Genomic DNA, 27675 nt, shown 5'->3' on the forward strand with positions numbered 1-27675 from the left:
CCTCTTCATCCTGTCTGAGGAGCATTGCATCGACAGTAACCTGTCGCTGAAACTGCTTCTCTGTCTCTGGATGGTGCTATGTAGAGGATGTTCAGGGTTTTCCATAATTGACCGTAGCCTACTCAGCGCCCTTCGCTCAGCTACCGATGTTAAACTCTCCAGTACTTTGCCCACAACAGAGCCCGCCTTCCTTATCAGCTTATTAAGACGTGAGGCGTCCTTCTTCTTAATGCTTCCTCCCCAACACGCCACCACAAAGAAGAGGGCGCTCTCAACAACTGACCTATAGAACATCTTCAGCATCTCACTGCAGACATTGAATGACGCCAACCTTCTAAGGAAGTACAGTCGACTCTGTGCCTTCCTGCACAAGGCATCTGTGTTGGCAGTCCAGTCTAGCTTCTCGTCCAACTGTACTCCCAGATACTTGTAGTCACAGTGGTCTGGTCTCATCCACTGAGTCTGGCTCAGTGACTCAGAAGGGAAGGGGTACAAGAGGAGAGCTGTAGTTCTAGGGGATTCATTCATTAAGGGAACAGAAAGGGGGTTCAGTGGGCGGGAATGAGGTTTGCAGACGGCATGTTGCCCCCCCACCCAGTGCTGGGATCCGGGACATCTCAGATCGAGACCTCAGTATTATTAAGTGGGAGGGTGAACACCGGAGGGTGTGATCCATGTAGATCCCAATGACATGGGTAGGGAGAGTGATGAGGTTCTGCACTGGGAGTTCAGGGAGTTAGGTGCTAAATTAAAGGGCAGGACTGCCAGGGTTGTGATCTCTGGATTGCTACCCATGTCACGTGCTAGTGAGGCCAGAGCTAGGAAGATTATACAGTTTAACACCTGGCTAAAGAGTTGGTGTAGGAGGAAGAGCATAAGATTTTTAGATCATTGGGCTCTCTTTCAGGGAAGATGGGACCTGTACGGAAGGAACGGTTTGCATCTGAACTGGAGGGGGGACTAATATCCTGGTGGGAAAGTTTGCTAGTGCTGCTTGGGAGTTGTTTAAGCTAGAGTTGCAGGGGGGTGGGAACCAGAATGCCAGAACAGAAAATGGAGAGGTTATGGAGTCAGGTTAAAACTTCAAAGTCAGTAATCAAAAGGTTGAGCATGGTACCGTTAATGTCGTGAGCTGCGTAAATTTCAATGCAAGAAGTATCGTAGAAAAGGCAGATGAGCTCAGAGCATGAATCAACACGTTGAATTATGATATTGCAGCCATTAATGAGACTTGGAGAGGCAGAACCGGCAGCTCAATTTTCCTGGGTTCGACTGTTTTAGACGCGACTGAGCGGGAGGGAGTAAAAGAATCAATGGACCAAGTGGCCTAATCCTGCTCCTATGTCTCATGGTCTTGTAGGGCATGCCAAATTTTGTTAATCTCCAAGGAAGTAGATGCACTGGTGAGCTTTCTTGACCATGGCATGAGCTCAATTAGATTAGGGCAGCTGATGTTCTCTCTTATGGATGTGAAATTCTCAATGTTCTTGATCTCAGAACCATTGATGCAAACATGAGCGTGTGCACTCCCCCTCTTCCTGAAGTTTTTACTACTGATGTTTTATTGATTGTTCTCTCTCTCTGATATTTGTTGGCAGTGCAGACACTGCACTCACCATGAAGATGGGATGTTTTTGATAGTGAGCCAGAGACTGGAGAACAGTAGTGATGTTGTCCGATAATGGCTGTGAGAGATATACTGCAAGTTTGAGAGGTGTGGCTGGACTCACTATCTGCCTTGCTTAGAGAATGGGTGCCACATTATCTCAGAGTGACTGATACCAGTGTTGTATTGGGGAGGGGGTGGGGGAGGAGTTGAATCAGAACTGAAAAACATCGCTAAGTGCAAGATCAGGAAATTTTCACAAGCAGTAAAGCCATGCCTTTTTAACTACTTTATTAACTGATGCTCCCATCACTTAATGAAGCTGAGATGCTGAACAAAAATTCAGGAGGAAAGCAGAATTGGAACTGCATGGCAATCAATTAGAAGATTTGGAAAGAGAGGAAAAAATAAAGGCAAGAAGTCTTGCTGTGATTAATGGTGTATACAGTGTCTAACGTACAGAGGCTATAATGAATCAGGTAGTTAATCAAGTTGAGTGGTATTGGGGACATGGAAACTGTATAAACATTATAGAATGTTCAAAGTTCATATTTATTATGTATACCATACACAACCCTGAGTTCATCTTCCTGCAGACACCCTCAAAACAAAAAAAAACACAATAGAATCCATGAAAAGCCACGCACACATAAACATCTGAGATGCAAAGAAGGATGAATGGTGCAAACCATTAAAAATAACAAACACATAATCAATAGAACATCAGCTGCAGAGCACCACTGTGCCTGAACCTAGCTGCCTCAGACCCCAGACTCCTGCACCTCCTGGCCGATGATAGTGGTGAGAGGAGAGGGAGATGGCACTGAACACTGGCTCGTTTTCCACTCTTGGGCCATCGCACTTTAATCAGTGCAGAGTAATGACGCTGAACGCGGGTCAAGAATTTAAGCTTAGTGTTCCTGTTTGCAGACTTCTCAGGAGGGTAGGGGGCTGCGTGGAAAACGTGCTAAAACAATAACAATGACGATGACAATAGTGGGGATTCCAGTGCATCAATATTAACTGGGAATACAGTAAGTATAAAAGGCAAAGAGCACAAAATTCCTGATCTATTATTCAATGGAAATGTTTTAGCCAGGTTGGAGAAATCCCAAGAGAGTTTGCATTTCTTGATTTAGTTTTATGAAGTGGGAAAGTGTTTTTGTGCTAGTGATCATTATTCACTTATATATTAACATCGGTCAAAAATAACACAGGAGTGAAAATTATAACTAGAGGTAAAGGCAGCTTTATTAGATGGGCAAGTGATTAGTATAAGTGACTGGGTGCAAGGTTGGATCTCTCTGGGCAGCGAAATCTGCACCTGGAGCAAGTCGCTGGGTAGTGTGGTCTAGGCCCGGAGCCTTTCATAGTGACTGGATCCTAGTACAAAGTACAATCCACTGTTTAGACAATATAAATGCTGGCCCAAATTGGAGGTGAGAGCTGTTTTTGCTTGCTCTCTACAAAGTTCACTCCTCTTTCAACAGGCACTGGAGCCTTTGGTTAATTTAAACACCGGCCAAGAGACTGAAAAGACAGGGGGTTGGGATCTGGGCAAGAGCCGATTTGCTCATTCTCCATGATTGTCACTCTCTCTCTATGCTGCTGAAGCCACGAAGACTGCCCCAGCTGCAGCACTCCCTGCGAATATGGTGAACTAATAAGCGAGGCTTTGGGCCTACAATTTTGGTTCAGAATGTTGTTGTTTGCTTCAATTATTTGCATGATTTGTATTTTTTTTTCTTTTTCTTTCATGTTGGGTGTTTTTCTTTAATTGGGTTCTTCAGGTTTCTTTATTTGTGGCTACCTGTGAGCAAACAAATCTCAAGGTTGTATAATTTATACATTCTTTGCTAATAAATGTACTTCGAAAGTGGACTAGAATTAGCTATGTGAACTTGAATGAGATTTTGTGATGGGAGGCAGTTAAGAGGTTCAAGGTAACATGTTTCCAAAAAGTGTCACTTGGATGCTATGATGCGTCGATAGAACAACATGGCTGAAAAGGAAAGATGATGTCACACTCAGTTTCCAGCCAGTTTGGAAGAGTATGGGAAGAAAGGTAATGAGATTAAGGAGAAACTGGGAAAGTGCAGGGTTGGAATGGAAAATTACTGGCAAATAAAACCAATGGAAATCTAAAGGTATTTTATAAATGCAGAAAGAGCAAAAGGATAATTAAGGAAGAATAAGATCCATTAGGGACAAAAAAATGTAACTTGCCATGAGGTAGGTGATGCAGGTATAATCCTTTGCTGACTATGTGGTGATTGTCTTCATAAAAAGAAGGGGGTGGTGTTGATATATATGCTCTAGTTCTGGCAAAAAAATTTGAAACATTCAATGGAATAAATGTTGTAGAAGCGAAATTATGAAGGTGTTTATCATCTTTGAAAATGGATAAATTGCCAGGCCTGAGTGAAGTACATCCAAAGCCATTAAAAGGAGCAAAGAAGGAAACTGCAGAGATTTTGACTAACTTTTATTTCCAGTTCTCTCTAGCTAGATGAGATATGAAGGAACTGCTCATGTGTTATTACTTTAAAAATGAGAAAAAGAGATGAATTATGCAATTTCAGGCCTGCTAGATGTATCTTAGCAGAGAGCGCATTACTGGAATCCATCCTCAGGAGCAGTGCATGTCTTCATTTAGAAAGGGAGAGTGTAGCTGATGACTGTCACCACAGATTTCTTAAAGAAAGCTCCGGCCTGACTAATTACCGGTACATTGAGCTTCTTGAGGAGGTGACAAGGGGTGGGTGGAGATTGCTGAGGGTTTGATTTATAAGGTCCTGTATGGCAAGCTAAAATAATAATAAAAGAAACACGGAATCGGAGGGAGAGGAACAGATTGGCTCAGTGGCTGGCTGCAAAGGTCAACAACTGTTCTTTTCACTGGAAGACTTTCAACATTGGCATTTCACAGGTCCTAATAGTCATGGTTTTGTTTTTTGTGGCACTCATTTATGAGTTAGATGTAAAATAAGAGGAGGGAGTAGAGATTTGAGGGAGGTATATATTATTATGTACAGTATGTGTGGTATAAATAGGGTGAATGCAAGCAAGCTTATTCCACTGAGATTGGGTGAAACCAGAACCAGTGGGGGTTAAGAGTGAAAGGTGAAATGCTTAAGGGAACATGAGGGGGAAGTTCTTCACTCAGAGGGTGGTGAGAGTGTGGAGCCAGCTGCCAGTGCAAGTGATAGATGGGGGTTGGATTTCAACACTTAAGAGAAATTTTGGTAGGTACGTGGATTGGAGCGGTATCGAGGGCCGTGATCCAGGTATCAGTCGATGGGACTAGGTAGGTTAATAGATTGGCACAGACTAGATGGGCTGAAGGTCCTGTTTTCTGTGCTGTAGTGTTCTTTAACTCTGTGTGTGTGTGTGTCTGTGTGTATTTTGGAAGACGAGGGGTGTACAAGATCAAGAGGTATGTAGACAATTCAAAATTTAGCCGGCGGTTGACAATGACCTTTAGACTGCCAGAGCATGTCGATAATCTAGTCAGTTAGACAGAAAAGTACCAAATGAAATTGAATCCGAAGAAGGATGGGATAATTTATTTGAGGAGTTACAACAAGGAAAGAGAATATACAATATATGGGAGAATATTAAATGGTGTAGTGGAAGCAAGTCCACAGATCCTTAACGGTGGCATTACAATCAATAAGCTGGTAAGGAATTAAATGGGATTTTGAGTGGGTTGAAGGACAGCATTAGAGCAAGAGTCAGACTGATAATCTGTCACAATGGTCTACTCTAATGGAATCTGGTTGTACAGTACCTTCATGTTCCACATGGCATAATTTTTAGCCATTCTGGAACCAACCACACCAGTCCAGCTGAGTTTGGACTGCAGTAAAAGATGTCCTTTTGCTAGGTCTTCCTTCTGGAATTTTTAATATTACCTCGGGCTAAGACGGAGGTTTTCTTTCTTCATGAATTATCCCCATTTGTGACCAGGAAATTTACCAAGCCATTTGCAACGATCCCGTGTGTTGAATTTTGATAAGCTCACTCAGTAAGAAGCAAATTGTGCTTTAACTTCGACTGCACAGGCTTCACTTGCAGAGAAGGATTTGTGGTAGTAGAAAAAGCCAAGGTTGTCGGCATGAGTAATACTGTTTATTTTCATCATTGCTGCTGTGCCATGTACCTGTTATTCTCTTAACACCATTTTCGTACAGGTGAAGCTCCAGACTTCCTGTCACATCAACACGTCTTGAAGTTGGGCAAACAGCAGCCTATATTAGTGTGAGTATACATTTGACATCTAAAGTTTGACTTTGATACAGTTTCTGTTTTGTTTTGCTTCAGGAATGTTTGTAAAGAATGTTCTGCCATTTGCTTTGTCTGGTCCGGGTGTCTGCAGTAACACCACGCATAACAGAATCAGAATCAGAATCAGGTTTAATACCATTGGCATATGCTGTGAAATTTGTTGTTTCGTGGCAACAGTACAATGCAATACATAATTTTAAAAATGTAGATTACAATAAGAAATATATAAAAATTAAGTAGTAGTGCAAAAAAGAGCAAAAAAAAACTGACCTTGAGTTTGGGAAGTTCCTGCTTGTGAGGGGAAAATGGTATCTTTGCAAATACTTTATTGTTACCGAACAATTGATACTAGAGCGTACAATCAACACAGTGATATTTGTTTCTGCGCTTCACGCTCACTAAAGTACAAATCAAAGTAAATATAATAAAAATTTAAATTATAAATCATAATTAGAAAATAGAAAAGGGAAAGTAAGGTAGTGAAAGTCAGGTCCAGATATTTGGAAGGTACGGCCCAGATCCAGGTCAGGATCTGTTCAGCAGTCTTATCACAGTTGGAAAGAAGCTGTTCCCAAATCTGGCCGTACGTATCTTCATGCTCCTGAACCTTCTCCTGGAGGGAAGTGGGACAAAAAGTGTGTTGGCTGGGTGGGACTTATCCTTGATTATCCTGGCAGCAATGCTCCGACAGCGTGTGGTGTAAAGTGAGTCCAAGGATGGAAGATTGGTTTGTGTGATGTGCTGGGCTAGGTTCACAATCTTCTGCAGCTTCTTCCGGTCTTGGACAGGACAACTTCCATACCAAGTTGTGATGCACCCTAGAAAAATGCTTTCTACGGTGCACCTATAAAAATTAGTGAGGGTTTTAGGAGACAGGCCAAATTTCTTCAGCTTTCTCAGGAAGTAAAGGCGCTGGTGGGCCTTCTTGGCAGTGGACTCTGCTTGGTTAGACCAATTCAGGTCATTTGTGATATTCACCCCGAGGTACTTAAAGCTTTTGACCTGTTCCACCTGCGCACCACCGATGTAGATGGGGTCATGCGGTCCGCTACTTCTTCTGAAGTCAACAACCAATTCCTTCGTCTTGCTGACGTTGAGGGATAGGTTATTGTCTTCGCACCACGCCACCAGGTTCTTAATTTCCTCTCTGTATTCAGACTCATCATTACCCAAGATGCGGCCTACAATTGTGGTGTCATCAGCAAACTTATATATTGAGTTTGATGGAAACTTTGCTACACAATCATGGGTGTACAGTGAGTACAGCAGGGGGCTGAGTACACAGCTTTGTGGGGCACCGGTGCTCAGAGTGATTGTAGAGGAGAGCTTGTCTGGTATGAATCTCAAGACCCAGGCTCTGTGCAAGAACATCCATGGTATGGATGACAGGGATGCGTGAGAACCTTCAGGGAGCTTGCTCAGTGTGTATTCACTGAGTGTGTACTCAGTGTGCCGAGTTGGCCTTTCAGACAAACAGAATCCATTTGAGGATGAATGGTAGCACAGCAGTTAGTTTACAGTGTCAGAGACTATGTTCACTTCTGCTGCTGTCTGTAAAGACTTTGTATGTTCTGCCCGCAACTACATGGTATCCCCTGGGTCCTCCTATTTTCTGTCACATTCCAAAGAAGTGTGGGTTAGTAGGTTAATTGGTCACATGGGTGTCATTGGGCAGTATGGGTTCATTGGGCCTGGAGAGCCGGTTATCGGTGCTGTATCTCTCAATAAAATAGATAATGATAGCTATAGAAGGGGAAATGGTTTAGCTGCTGGTATGAGGGCTTGAGATGTGAGGTGTCATTCTGTCAGTTGTTGACAAGGTCTCTTCTAAGGTCACAAAATTCAACAATATATTTGGAATGTATATTTTAAAATATTTCTATCACCTTTTTGCTGAGAAGGATCAAGACAATGGTGTACACATATTCAGAAGCCACGCTCAGAGTCATGTGCATATCAGGCAAGCACAGTTAGTTTAATTTGCCTCCTCTGTATATGGCCAATGACCATGCAATGGCGATTAAGGAACTGTGTATTTGATAGAATTATACTCTTGAGCCACGAGAATATCCAGAAGGCACCAGGGTGCACCGAAACTTGAGCAGACCATTGTTTGGGGAGTCATCAAGGAATAATTTGTAGACGAGAGTTACAGACAGCAGCCTTGATCAAGGTGACTATAAGAATCAGAGTACTGAGAGCTACATAAAACTGCCTGAGGAACGAAAGGAGATTAAGATGCTACTCTGCAAATTCTCAAAGAGTGAAAGGTATATTTCAGAAATTACAGGACATATGGCTGATAATTTAATGTCTTTGGAAGGAGAAAAAAGCCTTCATGCGGTAATAAGCTCAAGCAAATTAAATCAAGTCATCAGGTGAAGTTGGCTGGCTCCCAAGATAGATAGCTGAGTTCAGGAGATGCTGGTATCAGTGAGCATTTCCAGAAAGAATAAGACAAATGAGAAACTGAACAGCAACTGTTGGAAAGAAAAGGAGACAGAGCATTTGGAAATTACGGTCTAAAACCAGATGGGCTACAAGACTGAAAGTAGTGATAGGAGCAGTATGGTTGACATGGGACCAGATAGAACCTACCCTCTCAACTAAAAAACAGAAAATGCTGGAAATAATCAGAAGGTCACACCGCATCTGTGAATTGAATTGAATTGGCTGTAGCAATGTGCTACACACAGCGCTGAAACAACGACACGCAGTCGGTAAGTTGTTTGGAGACTAGTTTATTCAAACTTCGCGGCGCTGGCATTTAATCTTTAGTGCCCGCCCTCTCCGGGCGGAAATGACATCAGAGGTGCATTACCAAAGTCTCCCCCCCGCGCGCTGGCTATTTGTGAGCCGGTTCGCCTGCGCAGAAAGTGGGTCGCCACATGACTTTATTACTTACGATATCCTTCAAATACATGTGGAGTAAAAGTCTTTACATTACGTCTCCATTCAAATGTGCAATAAGCAATTATAATAATTTTTTAAAATAATTTTTTTTTATTGAGTTTTCAAATGATTACAGAAAGAAGAAGAAAAAAGAATCCACACCATTTCCAGAATTTAGAAGGAATTTCTAGAATGCCCATGAGATGGCATTTTAGAGCAGCTTGTGGTTGAGCCCACTAGGGAAAAGGCAATTCTGCATTGGGTGTTGTGAAATGAACCAGAATTGATTAGAGACCTTAAGGTAAAAGAACCCTGAGGGACAAGTGATCATAATGTGATCAAATTCACCCTGAAATTTCAGGAGGAGGAGCCAAAGTCTGAGGTATCAGTATTACAGTGGAGTAAAGGGAATTATAGAGGCATGATAGAGGAGTTGGCCAGAATTGATTGGAAAAGAACACTGGCAGGGATGACGGCACAGCAGCATTGGCTGGAATTTCTGGAAGAAATTCGGAAGACACAGGATATATAAATTGCAAAGAGGATTTAGTATTCTAAAGGCAGGATGACATAAATTTGGCTACTAAGAGAAGTCAAATCAACAAAATAGCCAAAGAGAGGGCATATAATAGAGCAAAAATTAGTGGGAAGTTAGAGGATTAGGAAGTTTAAAAACCAACAGAAGGCAACTAAAAACATCATAAAGATGGTATAGATGGAAGAAGGGATGTAAGCTGTCCAATAATATTAAAGGGGATACCAAAAGTTTCTTCAGATACATAAATAGTAAAAGAGAGATGAGAGTGGATATTGGGCCTCCTGTAAAATGATGCTGGAGAGGTGGTAATGGGGGACAAGAAAATGGCGGATTAACTGAATAAGTATTTTGCATCCGTTTTTACTGTGGAAGACACTAGCAGTATGGTGGAAGTTCCAGGTGTCAGGGGTCATGAAGTGTGTGAAGTTACCATTACTTGGGAGAAGTACACCCCGGATTTCTGAAAGAGGTGGCTGAAGAGGTTGTGAAAGCATTGGTTCTGGAAGAATGGAAAATAGCAAATGTCAATTTTCAAGAAGAGAGAGAGAGGCAAAAAAAAAAGGAAACTACATACAGCCCAGTTAGTCTGACCTCAGTAGCTGGGCAATTAATGGAGTCAATTGTTAAGGATGTGGTTTTGGAGTACTTGGAGGTGCATGATACAGTTTCCCTTGAGCATGGTTTCCTCAAGGGAAAATCTTGCCTGAAAATCTGTTGGAATTATTCGAAGGCATAACAAGCAGGTTAGACAAAAGAGAATTGGTTGATGTTGTGTACTTGGATGTTCAGAAGGTCTTTGGCATGCTGCCATGCATGAGGCTGCTTGACAAGTTATGAGCTGATGGTATTACAATAAAGATTCTAGCATGGATAAAGCAGTGGCTGATTGGCAGGAGGCACAAGAGTGGAATAAAGGGAGCCTTTTCTAGTTGTCTGCCAGTGATTAGTGATGTTCCACAGGAGTCTATGTTGGGATACATTCTTTTTATGATTTATGTCAATGATCATGACAGATGGAAAACAGTGTCAGGAAGTGTATGGTCATGCACTTTGGAAGAAGAAATGAAAGGGTAGAGTATTTTCTAAATGGAGGGAAAAAATCCAAAAAATTTGAGGTGCAAAGGGACTTGAGAGTCCTTGTGCAGGATTCTCTACAACATTTCAGAATGTCCTTTCTTGGGTCTTTTAAGAGACTCCTGGACAGGTATGTGGAGCTCAGAAAAATAGAGGGCTATGGGTAACCCTAAGTAATTTCTCAGGTAAGGACATGTTCGGCACAGTTTTGTGGACCGAAAGGCCTGAATTGTGCTGTAGGGTTCCTATGTTTCTAATAAAATATGAAAACTTCCAAGCCGGGTGGGGGGAAGGTGAATACTATTTATAGACAATGTAAAAGTAAAGATATAATGTTGAGACTTTATGAAGTACTGGTGAGGCCTCACTTGGATTATTATGAGCAGTTTTGGACTCCTTACCTTAGAAAGGACATTCTGAAATTGGACCGGTTCCAAAGAAGTTCATGAAAATGACTCCAGGATTCAACAGTTTGACATATGAAGAGAGTTTGATTGCTCTGGGCCTGTATTCACTAGAATTCAGAATGAGGGGTGACCTCATTGAAACCTATTGAATGGTGAAATGCCTTGATAGAGTGGATGGGGAAAGGATGTTTCCTATGGTGGGAGAGTCTAAGGCCAAAGGACACAGCCTCAGAATAGAGCAGCATCCTTTTAGAGCAGAAATGAGGAGGAATTTCTTTAGCCAGAGAGTGGTGAATCTGGGGATTTCATTGCCACAGGCAGCTAAGGAGGCCAAGTCTTTATGTAAGGCAAAGGTTGATAGATTCATGGTTGGTCAGGGCATGAAGGGATATGGGTAGTAGGCAGGAGATTGGGGCTGAGAAAGATTGGAGCAGCCATGATGAAATGGTGGAGTAGACTCAATGGGCCAAATGGCCTTATTTTGCAACAATATCTTAAGGTCTTATGAAATTATGGACGTAGATTGGGAGACTGCTTCACCAAGCATCTCTGCTCCGTCTGCCAGACAAGTGGGATCTCCCAGTGGCCACCTATTTTAATTTCACTTCCCATGCCCATTCTGATATGTCCATCCTTGGCCTTCTCCACTGTCGGGATAAGGTCACACTTGGGTTGGAGAAACAACACCTTATATTCCTTTTGAGTAGCCTCCAACCTGATGGCATGAGCATCGATTTCTCTAATTTCCACTAATGCCTCAACCCCCTCCTTCACCATTTCCCATCCCCTTGTCCTTCTCTCATGTCATCTCCTTGCCTCCCTCTGATGTTCCTCCTGCCCCCTTTTTCTTCTTTCTTCCATGGCCTTCTGTTTCTTTCAACAATCAACTTCCTAGCCCTTTACTTCATCTCTCCCCCTCCAAGTTTCACCTATCGCCTGGTGTTTCTCTCTTCCCTCCCCCACCTTTCAAATCTGCTCCCAAGTCCTCTCAAAGGGTTTTGGCCTGAAACGTTGACTGTTCCATAATGCTGCTTGGCTTGCTGAGTTGCTCCAGCATTTTGTGTGTGTTGCTCACACTCTCTAGTTTGGACCTCTATGTAGATGTGAACTTCCCACTATTCAGGGCATTTACAAAGACAGGTGTGCAAAAAAGGCCTGAAGGATCATTGGGGATTCAAGTCACCCTGCCCACCACGAACTGGTTCAGCTGCTACCATCCAGGAAACAGTACTGCAGCATAAAAGCCAGGACCCACAGGCTCCAGGACAGCTTTTTCCACCAGGCCATCAGACTGATTAATTCATGCTGAAGCAGCTGTATTTCTATGTTATATTGACCATCCTGTTGGACATATTTATTATAAATTATTATAATTGCAGAAAGAAGAAAAAATTGGAATCCACACCAACCCGATTTTCACAATCTACCTGCATATTGAAATCCCCCGTGACTATCTTTACTACTGTTTGGGGGTCTGTATACAACTCTTATCACGGTCTTTTTACCCTTGCAGTTCCTTAGCTTTATCCACAATGATTCAACACCTTTCATTTTTTACCAACAAAGCAACACCCCATTGTCTGCCTTCCTGTCTGTCCTTTCGATACAATGTGTATCCTTGGACATTAAGCTCCCAGCTATAATTTTCTTTCAGCCACGCTTCAGTGATGCCTGAAATAACAAACATGCCAATCTGTATCTGTGCTACAAGTTCATCTACCTTATTCCATATACTGCATGCATTCAAATATAAGATCTTCAGTCATGTATTCATCCTGGGACAAGCTCTCCTCTACAATCACTCTGAGCACCAGTGCCCCACAAGGCTGTGTACTCAGCTCCCTGCTGTACTCACTATACACCCATGATTGTGTAGCAAAGTTGCCATCAAACTCAATATATAAGTTTGCTGATGACACCACAATTGTAGGCCGTATCTTGGCTAATGATAAGTCTGAGTACAGAGAGGAAATTGAGAAACTGGTGGCATGGTGCGAAGACAATAACATATCCTTCAATGTCAGCAAAACGAAGGAATTGGTTGTTGACTTCAGAAGGAGTAGCAGACCGCACAACCCCATGTGCGCAGGTGGAACAGGTCAAAAGCTTTAAGTTCCTCGGGGTGAATATCACAAATGACCTGACTTGGTCTAACCAAGTAGAGTCCACTGCCAAGAAGGCCCACCAGCGCCTTTACTTCCTGAGAAAGCTGAAGAAATTTGGCCTGTCTCCTAAAACCCTCACTAATTTTTATAGGTACACCGTAGAAAGCATTCTTCTAGGGTGCATCACAACCTGGTATGGAAGTTGTCCTGTCCGAGACAGGAAGAAGCTGCAGAAGATCGTGAACCTAGCCCAGCACATCAAACAAACCAATCTTCCACCCTTGGACTCACTTTATACCACACGCTGTCGGAGCAGTGCTGCCAGGATAATCAAGGATAAGTCCCACCCAGCCAACACACGTTTTGTCCCACCTCCCTCTGGGAGAAGGTTCAGGAGCATGAAGATTCGTACGGCCAGATTTGGGAACAGCTTCTTTCCAACTGTGATCAGACTGCTGAACAGATCCTGACCCGGATCTGGGCCATACCTTCCAAATATCTGGACCTGACTTTCACTACCTTACTTTCCCTTTTCTATTTTCTAATTATGATTTATAATTTAAATTTTAATATATTTACTTCGATTTGTACTTCAGGGAGCACGAAGCGCAGAAACAAACATCACTGTGATGATTGTACGCTCTAGTATCAATTGTTTGGTGACAATAAAGTAAAGTATAAAGTATCCTCTTTGATTTTGGCTGATTTTTACCATAAGAGCAGATTTAAACCATTTGGCCCATCGAGTCTGCTCCACGATAAAATAATGGCTGATCCTTTTTCCTTCCTCAGCCCCACTCCCCAGCATTCTCGCCATAACCTTTGATGCTGTGGCCAGTCAAGAACCCATCAAACTCTGCCTTAAATACACCCAACGACCTGGCCTCCACAGCTGCCTGCAGTAACAAATTCCACAAATTCACCACCCTCTGGCTAAAGAAATCTTTCCGCATCTGTTTTAAATGGACTCCTCTTTATCCTGAAGCTGTGTTCTCTTGTCCTAGACTCCCTTTTCCACATCTACTCTGTCTAGGCCTTTCAACATTCGAAAGGTTTCAATGAGATCCCCCCCCACCCCCATCCTTCTAAATTCCAGCGAGAACAAGCCCAGACCCATCAAACATTCCTCACATAACGCTTCCAATTCTGGAATCGTCCTTGTGAAACTCTTCGGAACCCTCTCAATTTCAGCACATCTTTCCTTAGCCCAAAACTGTTCAGTATACTCAAGGTGAGGCCTCACCAGTGCCTTACAAAGCCTCAGCATCACATTCCCGCGGAAGCCATAGAAAGGGTGCAGAGGAGATTTACAAGGATGTTGCCTGGGCAGAGGATGAGAGGTGACCTGATAGGGGTGTATAAGATGATGAGAAGCTTTGATCGTGTGGATAGTCAGAGGCTTTTTCCCAGGGCTGAAATGGTTGCCACAAGAGGACGCAGGTTTAAGGAGCTGGGGAGTAGGTACAGAGGAGATGTCAGGGGTAAGTTTTTTACTCAGAGAGTGGTGAGTGCGCGGAATGGGCTGCCGGCAACGGTGGTGGAAGCGGATACAATAGGGTCTTTTAAGAGACTTTTGGATAGGTACATGGAGCTTAGAAAAATAGAGGGCTATGGGTAAGCCTAGCGATGTCTAAGGTAGGGACATGTTCGGCACAACTTTGTGAGCCAAAGGGCCTGTATTGTGCTGTAGGTTTTCTATGTTTTACATAGTCTTTCATAAATCAAAGTACTGAGTGCAGGAAGGATGTTATGTGTAAGTTGTGTAAGACATTGGTGAGACCTAATTTGGAGTATCGTGTGGAGTTCTGGTCACCTACCTACAGGATGTAAATGTAAACAAAATTGAAAGAGTACCGAAAAAAATTACAAGGATGTTGCTGGTCTGGGTACCTGAGGTATAAGGAAATATTTAATTTTTTGGACTTTATTCCTTGGAATGTAAAAGATTGAGGGGAGATTTGATAGAGGTATACAGAATTATAGATAAGGTAAATGTATGCAAGCTTTTTTCACTGAGGATGGGTGGGACTGCAACCAGAAATCATGGGTTATGGGTGAAAGATGAAAGTTGAAGGGGAACATGAGGGGAAACTTCTTCACTCAGAGGGTTGTAAGAGTGTGGAACAAGCTGCCAGCACAAATGGTGCATGCAAGCTCGATTTCAACATTTAAAAGAAGCTTGCATAAGGATTTGGATGATAGGCATATAAAGGGCTATGGTCCAATGCAGGTCAATGGGAGTATGTTGTTTAAATGGTTTAGCACAGACAAGATGGGCCAAAGGGCCTGTTTCTGTGCTATACTTTTCAATGTCTCTATGACTCTAAAAGAAGCCATCAAGTTGCTCAAGCAGACGAAGTGCAAGGGGATTCTAAGGGTTTCTACAGATTTAAGAGCAAAAGGATAGCAAGGGACAATATTGGTCCTCTCGATGATCAGAGTAGTCATTTAACCATGGAGCTGAAAGTGATCGGATGATCTTAAATGTATTTTTACATCTGTATTTATTCGGGAGATGTACAGAGTCCATAGAAGTGAGGCAACACAGCAGTGAAGTCATGGGCGATATATAGATTACAGAGGAAGAGGCATTTGCTGTCTTGAGGATAATTAGGGTGGATAAATCCATAGGGCTGACATGGTGTTCTCTTGGATCTTGTGACAAGCTATGCAAAAATTGCAGGGGTCCCGGCAGAGATATTTAAAATATGCTGAGCATCGCGCTAGGTACTGGAGGATAGCTGAGGTTGTTCTGTGGTTGAAAAGGAGCTAAGAATTAGCCAGGAGATTATAGGCCAGTGAGCCTGACATCAGTAGTGTGTAAGATATTGGAAGGTATTTTAAGCAACCAGATATATAGGTATTTGGATAGACATGGATTGATTAGGAATAGTCAATATTGGTTTTTGTGTGGCAGGTCACATCTAACCAATTTTATAGCCAATTATGCGTAACTTTTGAGGAAGTTACCAGGAATGTTGATGAAGGCAAGGTATTTCAGCACGGCCTTTGACATGGTCCCACATGGGAGGTTGGGCAGTCACTTGGCACTCAGGATGAGCTAGTAAATTGGATTAGATGTTGGCTTCACGAGGGAAGCCAGAGAGTGGTAGTGGGAGTGCCTCTCTGACTGGAGGCCTGCGAGTAGTGGAGTGTGACAGGGATCAGCGCTGCGTCCACTGTTGCTTCTCATCTATATCAACAATTTTGATGATAGCACACTAGATAGTACACTAGATCAGCAAATTTGCAGATGACACCAAGACTGGGGGCGTAATGGGCAGTGAGGAAGGCTTTCAAAGCTTTTAGCAAGACCTGGAACAGGCTGAAAAAATGGGTTGAAAATGGCAGATGGAATTTAATGCAGACAAGTTTGAGATGTTACACTTCGGGAGGACCAACAAGGGGAGGACATATATAGTGAGCTGATGAGCGTGGTAGAACAGAGGGAGCTGGGAATACAGATTCACAATTAATTTCTTGAAAGTGGTGCCATGGGCAGTTAGGGTCGTAAAGAGAGGTTTTGGCACATTGGGCTTCATAAATCAAAGTACTGAGTGCAGGAGTTGGAATGTTATTTTGAAGTTATATAAGATGTTGGTGAGGCCTAATTTGAAGTATTATCTTCAGTCTGGTCATCTATTACAGGAAAGTTATCAATAAGATTGAAAGAGCAGAGAATATTCAAAGTTCAAAGTTGAGTACATATACAATACCTTGTAAAAGTATTCAACCGCCCCCAACCCTTTGTTCATTTATTACAACTAGGAACTTTGATCAATTTAACTGAGAATTTTTATTTGTAAATCACATGCTCCTTTCTCCACAGTAGAGCCCCCAAAACATGGGAAATTGTGAAGCATCAAAAAACTGTTCAAAAGTATTCATCTCCTTTGCTCAGTAGTCAGTTGAACCACCTCTCGCAGTCATTATAGCCAGTAGTCTTTTTGGATAAGTCTCAATTAGCTTTTGCACAATGTGATGGAGCAAGATTTACCTATTCCTCCTTGAAAATTGCTCAAGCTATGCCAAGTTAGTTGGGAGTGGAGGTGGACAACTTTCTTGAGGTCTTGCCAGAGATGTTCGATTGGGTTAAGGTCAGGACTCTGACTGGGCCACTCAAGGACATCAATTTTCTTCATTTGAAGCCACTCGATGGTTGCTCTGGCAATGTGCTTTGGGTCATTGTCTTCCTGAAAGATGAACTTCCTCCCAAGTGTAAGTTTTCTGGTAGAGGCTAGGGGTTTATTTATCCAGGATCTCTCCGTATTTAGCAGCATTCATCTTCCCATCAATCCTGACCAGATTTTCAGTCCCTGTTGCAGAAAAGCATCTGCATAGCATAAAACTAGCTCCACCGTACTTTACGATAGGGATGGTGTTACTTTGCTGAAGCATGGTTTTAGATTTATGCTGCACAAACCGCTTAGTGTTGAGGTAAACAAATTCAACTTTAGTCTCATCCAACTACAAGACTTTCTTCCACTTCTTTAAGTATCTTGTAAGTGATGCTTTGCAAAGTCTTTATGGGCAAGGATATGCTTTGCTTTTATTGCCAGAGTTTCTTCCTTGCCACTCTTCCACAAATATCCTTTTTGTGCAAGGCCTTAGAGATTATGGAGCCATGAATTTCATCTCTAATTGCAGACACTGACTTCTGCAACTCACTCAATTGGCATCACAGTAGCCTCTCTTACAAATGCCAATATTTTCCGGCAATTAAGTCTGGTGGGGGTCTAATGCAGGGATTGTGGTTGAGGTATGTTCAGTGCCTTTGAGATGGTCTTGTACCCTTCCCCAGACTCATTTCCCTTACTTATCTAGAATGCTCTTTTGTCTTCATTTTTGTTTCATCTGTTGAAAATCTACTATTCTGTTGGACCTTACAGAGAGAGAGGCTATGAATTCATTGAAAGCAGGTGATCCTCCAATTTTCTACATTAACAAATTGGGTGAGTTGGTAAGGCAATAGTGTATTGCACCTGAGGAAAGTTAGCATAGTAATTACAAAGGGGATGAATACTTTTTCAGCCTCACAATTTTGGTTTTTATATTTTAATACATTGTTGACAGGCTTTGTCTTTTGATTTAACATGATGCACAATGTTTTGTTGAAACAGTTATGCCAACATCTACAACTCTGAGATTCATTATCTTGCAGGCATACTCAATAAATCCAGTAACAGTAATAATCAGTGACAGACCACACCAACAGGGTGGACAACCAATCTGCAAAAGATAACAAACTCTGCAAATACAAAATGAAATGAGAAAAAATAAATACGCAATTAATATTAACAAGGATGTTGCCAGGTCTTGAGGAGCTGAGTCATAGGGAAAGGTTGAATAGGTTAAGACTTTCTTCTCTAGAGTGTTTGAGATAGAGGTATACAAAATTATTAGGGGCGTAGATAGGATAAATGCAAACAGGCTTTTTCCACTGAAACCAAACCTAGAGGTCATAGATTAAGGGTGATAGGTGAACTGTTTAAATGGAACATAAGGGGTACCTTCTTCACTCAGACTGGTGAGAGTATGCAACATGTTGCCAGCAGCAGTGGTGGATGTGGGTTCGATTTCAACATTTAAGAGAAACTTGGATAGATACATGGATGGGAAGGATATGTAGCACCATTGTTTGGTTGTATGTCAATGGGACTAGGGGTATAAATAGTCTGTCATGAATGGGCTGAAGGTCCTGTTGCTGTATGACTCTAAGTGATTTTAACAGTGGAATGGTTGTTGGTACACCAATGGTTGTTTGAGTATCTCAGAAACTGCTGATCCCCTGGGATTTTCACATACAATGGTCTTGAGAGTTTACAGAGAATATCGCAAAAAAACTTACAGTGAGTGGCAGTACTGTGGGTGAAAATGCCTTGTTAAAATAGAGAAGTCAGAGGAGAATGGCCAGATTAGTTCAAGTTGACAGGAAGTTGACAGTCACTCAAATCACCGCACTGTACAACAGTGGTGTGCAGAAAAGCATCTCTGAATACACAACACATCGAACCATGACGTGGATGGGCTACAGCAGCAGAAGACCACAATGGGCTTCACACCTGTGGTCACTTTATTCAGTGGTACACCAAATAAGGAAAGGAACAGAGGGTTATGGGCTGAGTGCGGGCCAGTGGGACTAAGTGAGAGTAAGCGTCGGCACGGACTAGAAGGGCCGAGATGGGCTGTTTCCCATGCTGTAATTGTTATATGGTTACCCTCCTATACCTAATAAAATGGCCACTGAGTGGCTATGAATGTACCTTTAGAAGTGAGCTACTACATGGAAGCGTCTTGAAATATTCTTGCAGTAAATGCTGGTTAGTTTGAGGATGGCTGGCTTTCAACTAGGATGCTCTGTTAATACCACCAAAGCAACTGAAGCTCGAAACATCTACTGCATGTGTTCATACTCACAGCACAGATAAACTGATAATTGCTATCTTCCTAATTCATATTCTCCTATTATCTACTTCATAAAATGTCCATTGTGTTTACATTTTTTATTAAATAATCCTTCAATGAATTGGTTAATGGCTTTCAAGAGGAGTCCATGAACTTAGCTTTACTATTCTAAAGTGAGGAAGGAAATCAGCCCAGTTATTACTTATAAGGAATAAACACCATATATTTTAAACAATAATTCATGAGGAGCTTTCTATGGCTCTGGCCTTGAACTTGTTGGCATTTGGAAGAATGAAGGGGGATCTCACTGAAACCTATCAAACATCGAAAGGCCTAGATAGAGTGGATATGGAGAGATGTTCCCTACAGTGAATCAAAGGGCACTGCCTCAGAATAAGGGACATCCATTTCAAATAGAGATGAAGAGGAATTTTAGCCAGAGGGTGGTGAATTTTGGAATTCATTACCACAGATGGTTGTGGAGGCCAAATCATTGGATAGTGGAGTTTGATAGGTTCTCCCTTTTCACCTATGACTGCATTCCTGTTCATGGTTCTAACTCCATAATCAAGTTCGCAGATGACACCACAGTGGTTGGCCTGTTCAGAGGGAATGACAAGACGGCCTACAGGGATGAGGTCCAGCACCTGGCCGTGTGGTGTGCTGACAAAAACCTGCCCCTTAACACTCAGAAGACCAAGGAGATCATTGTGGACTTCAGGCATGTTAGGAGCCACACTCATGTCCCCATCTACATCAACGGAGCTGTAGTGGAGCGTGTATCAAGCTTCAAATTCCTTGGTGTCCACATTTCTGAGGATCTCACCTGGTCCCTGAACTCCTCCATCCTGATCAAAAAGTCACAACAGCGCCTTTATTTCCTGCAGAGCATCAAGAAAGATCACCTCTGTCCCAGGATACTGACGGACTTTTACCGCTGTACCATTGAGAGCATACTCACCAACTGCATCTCAGTGTGGTATGACAATTGTCCCATATTGGTCCTCAAAGCACTCCAGCAGTTGGTGAAAACTGCCCAGTGGATTATCGGCACCCAATTGCCCACCATTGAGAAAATTTACCATAAACACTGCCTGGACAGGGTGAAAAGCATTATCAAGGATGCAACTCACCCTAACCATGGACTTTTTATTCTCCTCCCATCTGGTAGGCGCTACAGGAGCCTCCGCTCCTGCACCAGCAGGCACAGGAAGAGCTTCTTCCCTGAGGCTGTGACCCTGCTGAACCTCACATCACAGCGCTAAGCAGTATTGCACCCATATTGTACTGTCTCAGTACTTATATATTTGTGTGCTGTAGCAATTACTTTTTATTCGCAGTTATTTTGTAAATAACACTATTCTTTGCACTTCTGGTTAGATTCTAATTGCATTTCATTGGCTTTGTATCTGTACTCGGCACAATGACAATAAAGTTGAATCTAATCTAATATAAATTAGTAAGGGCGTCAAAGGTGATGTGCAGAAGGCAGGAGAATGGGATAGAGAGGGATATTAAAACAGCCATAAAGAAATGGTGGAACAATATCGACGGGCCAAATGACCTAACTCTGCTCCTATGTCTTATGGTTTAAAATGGAAATTTTTCTCATTAGTCAAAAGACTAAAACTTGAACTGCTTAATTCATATTTAGTTTGAGGAAGCAGTGGCAGAGACAGCTGCATTGTACATTAACTCAGCAATGTGAAGGTGGTGATAAAAGAAAATATCTCTACTTCAGTGAAGGTGAGCAACAACACGGCATACAGATCTATGCTGGCACCCTGCTGCAGACACAATTCATAAGTAACCTGGAGGAATGTTTGTACATCAGTGTTAGTGATGATTTCAAGCTAAGTGGCTAGGTAATAAACCTTAGGAAGATAATCAGTGCTCAGAGACCCAAACCAATTAAACATATGTGCCCAGGAACTATAGGTGGATTTTAATGAATAAGTCACAAATATGTGCATTTTAAAGGGAGACATTTGTAAAGAAAAACAAAATCGAATTGCGAAGTATGGAACTGCATTTAGATTGAACAGAGGCATTTAAGAGGCTGTTAGATAAGCACATGAATATGCAAAGATGAAGGGATATGGGCCATGTGCAGGCAGACTGAGTAGTTTAATTATGTGTCATTTGCTTAATTAGTTGAGCACAGCAACATGGGCCGAAGGACACGTTTCTGTGCAGTACTCCCTGTACGTGCTTTGAGCTATCCAGGAGAAATGGTATTCCTTTTGTCTCAGATTAAAGGTGAGTAGGGAAAAGAATTTGAACGTTAAGAAAATTTGTAATTCTTATGAATTTATCACTAACAAAATTATGCAGATATGGAGACACTATTTGGTGGCATATGACTAGAGTTATTCTAAATTCCTATAGGTGTAGAACTCAGATTTGGAATGATGTGCAAGTTTTGATTTCTTCCTTTCAAAATGTTATCAATATGTCAATGAGTGTTCAGGGTACAGCAACAGGAATGGTTTTGGGGTTCTCAATAATGAAGTGTGAACAGAGCTGAATTTGATTCTGTTAAGTCAGGGAATGAAGAAGGCTTTTTAACTGCCAAACAGCTTATGTGAATAAAAATAGAGGATTCATGTGTTTAATAATTAACTATCCTTAGGTAAAATGAAGGATTAGAAGAACCAAGACTGACATACTGGGAAATTTTTATTTATGGTGTATTAGGAGAGATTCCTTGTTCATTACAGCATCGTGAAACCATCAGAAAATTGTACTGTGGCTGAAAGATTCATTCTTTCTTTAAAAAACATATTCATTACATACAGAACAGCCCATATGGTGCAGTTAATCCCATTTGCCCAATTACCCTACAAATCTGTACATCTTTGGCACGTAGTAGGAATCTGGAGCACCATGCAGTCACAGGGAGAATGTACATGCTCCTTACAGACAGTGGCAGAATTGAACATGCATTGCCGGCGCTGTGCTGCTATGCTACTGTGCTACCCCTTATAATGGACACATTCTGCATTGCCCTTTCAGGTGGGGAATGTAATGGTAGAAGAGCTACTCAGGCAGATGAAGGCAAATGAATATTGCAAAGTTTCATTTGATTATCAATAATAATCACAAAATCTTCCCATATAGCTTCTTTTGATTAAGCTAGATTTCATATGATCCAGGCTGCCATTTTTGTTCTACATCCGGATGAATTCCAGCTCATTTTGCCATTCTCAAGATTACTTAGTGAACAATTCCTCAAATGAACTTGCTGTTGTCAGCTGTATATTTGGATGAATTACAAAATGATTGCAAACAAATTAAGCTTATTCGAGAAGGTTAACCATTAATTCTTCACCCCCATCGATAACATTCAGGAAGACCCATCAATTTACTCTCCACTGGGTCTTCAACCATCCAAGACCATCTACTGTGTTGCCTGTTTTAATTAAAGAGAAATAAATTTAAATCTACCTTTTCTAATAATAATGCTATTGTAAAACCTCTTGTTTGGTCTTTGTTGTTCTAGTGTTCAAATTTGATGCCCTGACAGGTGATTGGCACAAAGAAAAACCAGAAGTGACAGGTTAATTTATTATTTTTTTATTCGGCAAATTCTAATGGGCCGATAGAATTGTGTAAAATGTAAGGTAGAGATCGATAAGTTTTTGATTAGTAAAGGATAAAGGAGAATGAGGTTGGAAAAAACCTCAGCATTATTGAATGGCAGAACAGATTCGATGGGCTGAATGACTCCTAAATATTGGTCTTATGAAACACTGGTGAAAGAAGATTCTTTGTAGCTTTCAGAAAGAAAATGAAGAATTCTTGAAAAGGTAAAAACTGCTGAATAATGAGGAAAATAATTGTATAGTCCTTCAACAAGCTAGCAAATGGCCTGTGCTGTATATTTATAAGGTTACTGATATATTTGGTGTTTTATGTTTCTACAAGAATGTTGTGTAACGAAGATATAGTTTTCCAGGAAACCTACCTTTTGGAGTATACTCGCAACCTATGTAATCTTTGTATCCTAATTTTTCCAGCAGGTTGAAGATGTATTGATAGTTGATCTCTCCAGGACTATCTGGTTCATTCCGGCTGGGGACCTGTGCGACTTGGATGTGTCCTGATGTAAGATGACACAACACATTAGACGAGCAATCTATCCTTCGGGAATCTTAACTGAAAATGTGTAAAGTTGTACGTGGGATGAAGAATATAATTCTCTTGGAGACCTCTGCATGGAATTCAGACAGAGATCGATGTTATGAGCTATGTGACTGGAATGTAAAAGTGAGAAGTAGTTTTAAATAAAGCTTATAAAAATAACAGGAATGTTATGCATACTGATTATGTTAATAGACTAGAAATTCAGAGGTCAGGATTAATGAATCAGGGGGAGCAAGTTCTAATCCCACAACAACAGGGAAATTTTAATTCAATTGATTAAAAAGACCTTATATATAGAATTAAAAAATAATAGTGGTCATGAAACCACCAGATTGTTAAAATGGATCTGCTTTGCTACCATACTTCAGGAAAGTAAATCTGCTGTCCCTGTCTGGTTTATTCTACTTGAAATTGCAGAGCAGCAATATGGCTAGTTCTTAACTGTTGTTTCAACACATTAACAACCCACAGTTAATGGTTAGTCTACGGATCGGCAATACATCCTGGCTTTTCCAAAGAGGTCTATTTCCCATGTATGAATAGGAAAATAAAGGTTTAGCAGAATACTGATGAAGACTTCTTTATTTGACCTAACATCTAAATAGTTTCGGCAAACTTTTGTAAACTGATGGTCTGGTTAATGTATGTCTATGTGAACTGAAGCAAAACTTTGTGGACCCATGTGCTCTTTGGTGGAGGAGTTTTGGGGAATCAAATTTTCCAACACAACCATCAGCTGGAAGGTCATTTTTTGGAGAACAAACACTAATCAATCAAATTCTAGAGTCCTTTTATATGTCAGGCATATTATGTATCTTGACTGTGTGATTAATTTAGAGAATAATGAAGTTTGCAGCTTTAAAAATTAGATTAACTATTTATTCAGTATTTTTTATTTGTTGTATTTGCACAGTTTATCTTCTTTTGCACACTGGTTGTCAGTCTTTATTTGTGTATAGTTTTTCATTAATTCTATTGTACTTCTTTGTTCTATTGTGAATGCCTTCAAGAAAATGAAACTCAGGGTAGAATATGGTGACATCTGCGCACTTCAATAATAAATCTACTTTGAACACGTACACAATGGCAAAGTTGCTAATTTCCCCTAAAGCATACTCCTGGACCCCAACACATATAATGTGGCTTACATGCTAGAACTGTACTGAAGAGCACAACCGGTAGTAGTTCTTTCCTCAGAATGAGATGTTAAACCAATGACATCAGTGTGAACATAAAACATGATTTTGAAGAGAGTTTGTCCCAATATTCTGTTCCCTCCAAGTAGCAACTTGCACAACAGCTGATGGCTGCTAGTGGTGCGTGTGAGAACCAGCAGTGAGTGAAGGAACAGAATTGTACAGCTGGAGGAGATCCCACAGAGATCACTGCAGTGGGATGGTGGGGGAAGGTTGAGATCTGAAAATCAGGATGAGAATCTGAAAACTGAAGTGTTCTGCAAACAGGAATTAAGGTACTTCAGTGAAAGCAGGCATGAAGGGGATATGAGGCAGTGCAAAGTGATTTTGTAAGACACAAGAGATTCAATAGGTGCTGGAAATCTTGAGCAACAGACACTCAAAATGCTGGAGGAACTCAGCAAGTCAGGCAGCCAATGTTCCCTCGAAGGTGTGCGCACCCACACATCATTTGTTACTAGTGCATGAAGGAATTTAAACATCGCACAAAAGGTTGTCGCCCTCCTACCTCGTTGGCATGTTAAGTATATTTCACAATCATACACAATCACGTTTTCTTTTCCAGTTTCTGATGCAGACTGTGATGACAATGCGGAGTTTGCGATGATTTATCTACAGATTTTAGAAATTGGCTTATTTATACTGTTTTTATTGAAATTATCCAGTGCATACACGTTGCTGCCACTGGGCAAAAAACTGCACAGCACAAGATTTTTGCGCACGCTGACCATTACAAATTAGAGGGAATATTGTAGGCAGCATCTATGGAGGGGGATAAATAGTTGATGTTTCATGCTCAGACTCTTCAACAGGACAGGAAAGGAAGGGGGCAGAAGCCAGAATAAGAAGGTGGGTGTGAGGGGAAGGAGTATAAACTGGTTGGAGATAAATGAGTGGAAGATACGGGTAGTTGAGGGGGAATGAAGTGAGAAGCTGGGAAGTGATAGGAGGAAGAGCTAAAGGGCTGAAGGAGGAGAAATCTGAAAGAAGAGAACAGTGGACTTTGGGATAAAGAGGAGGAGAGGAGGAAGGTAAGTGGGGAAGGGAATGAAGTAAGAAGCTGGGAGGGGACTGGTGGAAGATAGAATCCAATAGGAGATGACAGTGGACCATGGAAGGGAAGGAAGAGAGGATCAGGTGAGGAGAAAAGAAGGAGTGAGAGGGCAACCAGAATGAGGGATGGAAAAAGAGAGAAGGAGGAAGAGGTTGCCAGAAGTTAGAGAAAGTGGTGTTCAAGCTATCAGATTGGATGATACCCAGATGTAGTATGTGGTATGACATCATCAAGGCAATAGACAAGTTCATGGAATTTTGAAAGATCTCAAGTTTATTAAAGGTAGAATCTAGGATGCTAATTGTGAGTTAGAATTATCAAAAGTAAGGGTAGTAAAGACAATGAAAAAGTATTCAGTGCAGTCTTACAATGCAATTTTTGTTTTCCTTTCCATTCAGCTACATATGTAGCTTCTCTGAGGGCCATTTCTGTACCAATACAGAAGGGATAATAACCAACATTCATAATCTGGGCAGCTCAGATCTATTACAGTGCAGTGGTTCAGTTGTATCCATGTTGACTTTCCAGAGCATGAACAGATATTAATTACTATGAACAATAAACACAAGAGATTCTAGTGTTTGTTCCCGAAGAAGGGCCTTGGCCCAAAGTGCTCACTGTTCATTCCTTTCCGTAGATCTGCTGAGTTCCTCCAGCATTTTGTGTGTGTTAGCATGAACAATGGGCTTCCGTAAAACTTATTTCTTCTACATGGAGAGATAATCTCTATAAAACACAAACATAATGCACACTGCAAAAAAGTACTTGCCTATGTGAGGGAAGTAGTTGGTGATGTTCTGAGTCAGATTCCCATCCATGATCTGCCAGTGAAACACATCCTGTGTCCAAATACATTTACTTCAGTTACCACAGCATCAACCAAAGCATTCCAGCAAAATAGTCCATTTGTGAAAATATAAAATCTCATCACAAAACCAAACAGCACAAAAACGTTCATCTCTTACTTTGGCCTCCTCCCATACTAATTGACCCTTTAACTTATCATTCTCTTTCCTTCTGCCTCACATAATATCACGTCACCTTTAGATGCATCGAAGGAACTTCTTCTCAACTATTCTCATTTTGTAATAAACATCTTCACTGACTCTATTGTACTAAGCAGCCACTTTATTAGGTACAGGTGTGGTCTGCTGCTGTAGCTCATTCACTTCAATGTGTTGTGCAGAGATGGCCTTCTACAGACCACTGTTGTAATGTGCAGTTATTTGAATTACTGTTGCCTTCCTGTCAGCTTGAACCAGTCTGGCCATTCTCCTCTGAGCTCTCTCATTATCTGCCATTCAATGGATGTTATTTTGCTTTTTGCACCATTTTCTGTAAACCCTAAGAGACTGTTGTGCATGAAAATCCCAGATCAGCAGTTTCTGACCTATGCAATTCACCTATCTGGAACCAACAACCATTCCACGGTCAAAACCACTTAGATCACATTTCTTCTGCAGTCTAATGTCTGATCTGAACCACTTGACCACATCTGCAAGTTTCTATGCATTGAGTTGCACCACACAATTGGCTGAATAGATATTTGCACTAATGAGCAGGTGTACCTAATAAAAGTCCACTGAGTATACGTGAACATAGAGTAACAATGAGGCACTACTGTCACTCAAAGGCAATTGAAAGGAGCGTGCGCCAGAAGGAAATGTTCGGAGAGGAAGTTTTCAAGGACACAATGCCCTGCACACAACAGGTGGCCTGTCAGAAAACTAAAGGTGCATTACTGTTTTGCTTTCAATAGAACACTACAGACAATGCAGCCAGAATATGTTGATAAGATGCATGTTGTACACAGGCGGCAATGGGCCCTTGTGTGGTGCAGAAGCTGCAAAGCACTGGACAGCCAGACCCTTCAGAGGATAGCAAAAACCGCCGGGAGGATCATTGGGTACTCCCTTCCCCCTATTTGTCAGTATAACCAAGAGCATTGCAGACGAAGGGCCTGAA

General features: G+C 41.6%; 1 protein-coding gene across 7 annotated transcripts in view; it reads right to left on the reverse strand.

Moving 5' to 3' along the window:
• Positions 1-27675, reverse strand: part of hyi (hydroxypyruvate isomerase) — a 128046-nt gene that overhangs the window by 71206 nt on the left and 29165 nt on the right. For 4 of the 7 annotated variants that reach the window (XM_073062796.1, XM_073062800.1, XM_073062794.1 and 1 more), the window contains exons 7-8: positions 26480-26549; positions 23282-23416 (exon numbers count right to left, since the gene is read on the reverse strand). In XM_073062796.1, coding sequence (XP_072918897.1) covers positions 23282-23416; positions 26480-26549 — 205 coding nt within the window. Of the gene's footprint in view, positions 1-5150; positions 5979-13492; positions 17226-21975; positions 22727-23281; positions 23417-26479; positions 26550-27675 lie in introns of those variants that run through there. The other 3 variants (XM_073062799.1, XM_073062797.1, XM_073062798.1) reach the window with 3 other exon arrangements.

The sequence above is a fragment of the Hemitrygon akajei genome, chromosome 12 (genome assembly GCF_048418815.1).
Source record: "Hemitrygon akajei chromosome 12, sHemAka1.3, whole genome shotgun sequence".
Lineage (NCBI taxonomy): Eukaryota > Metazoa > Chordata > Chondrichthyes > Myliobatiformes > Dasyatidae > Hemitrygon > Hemitrygon akajei.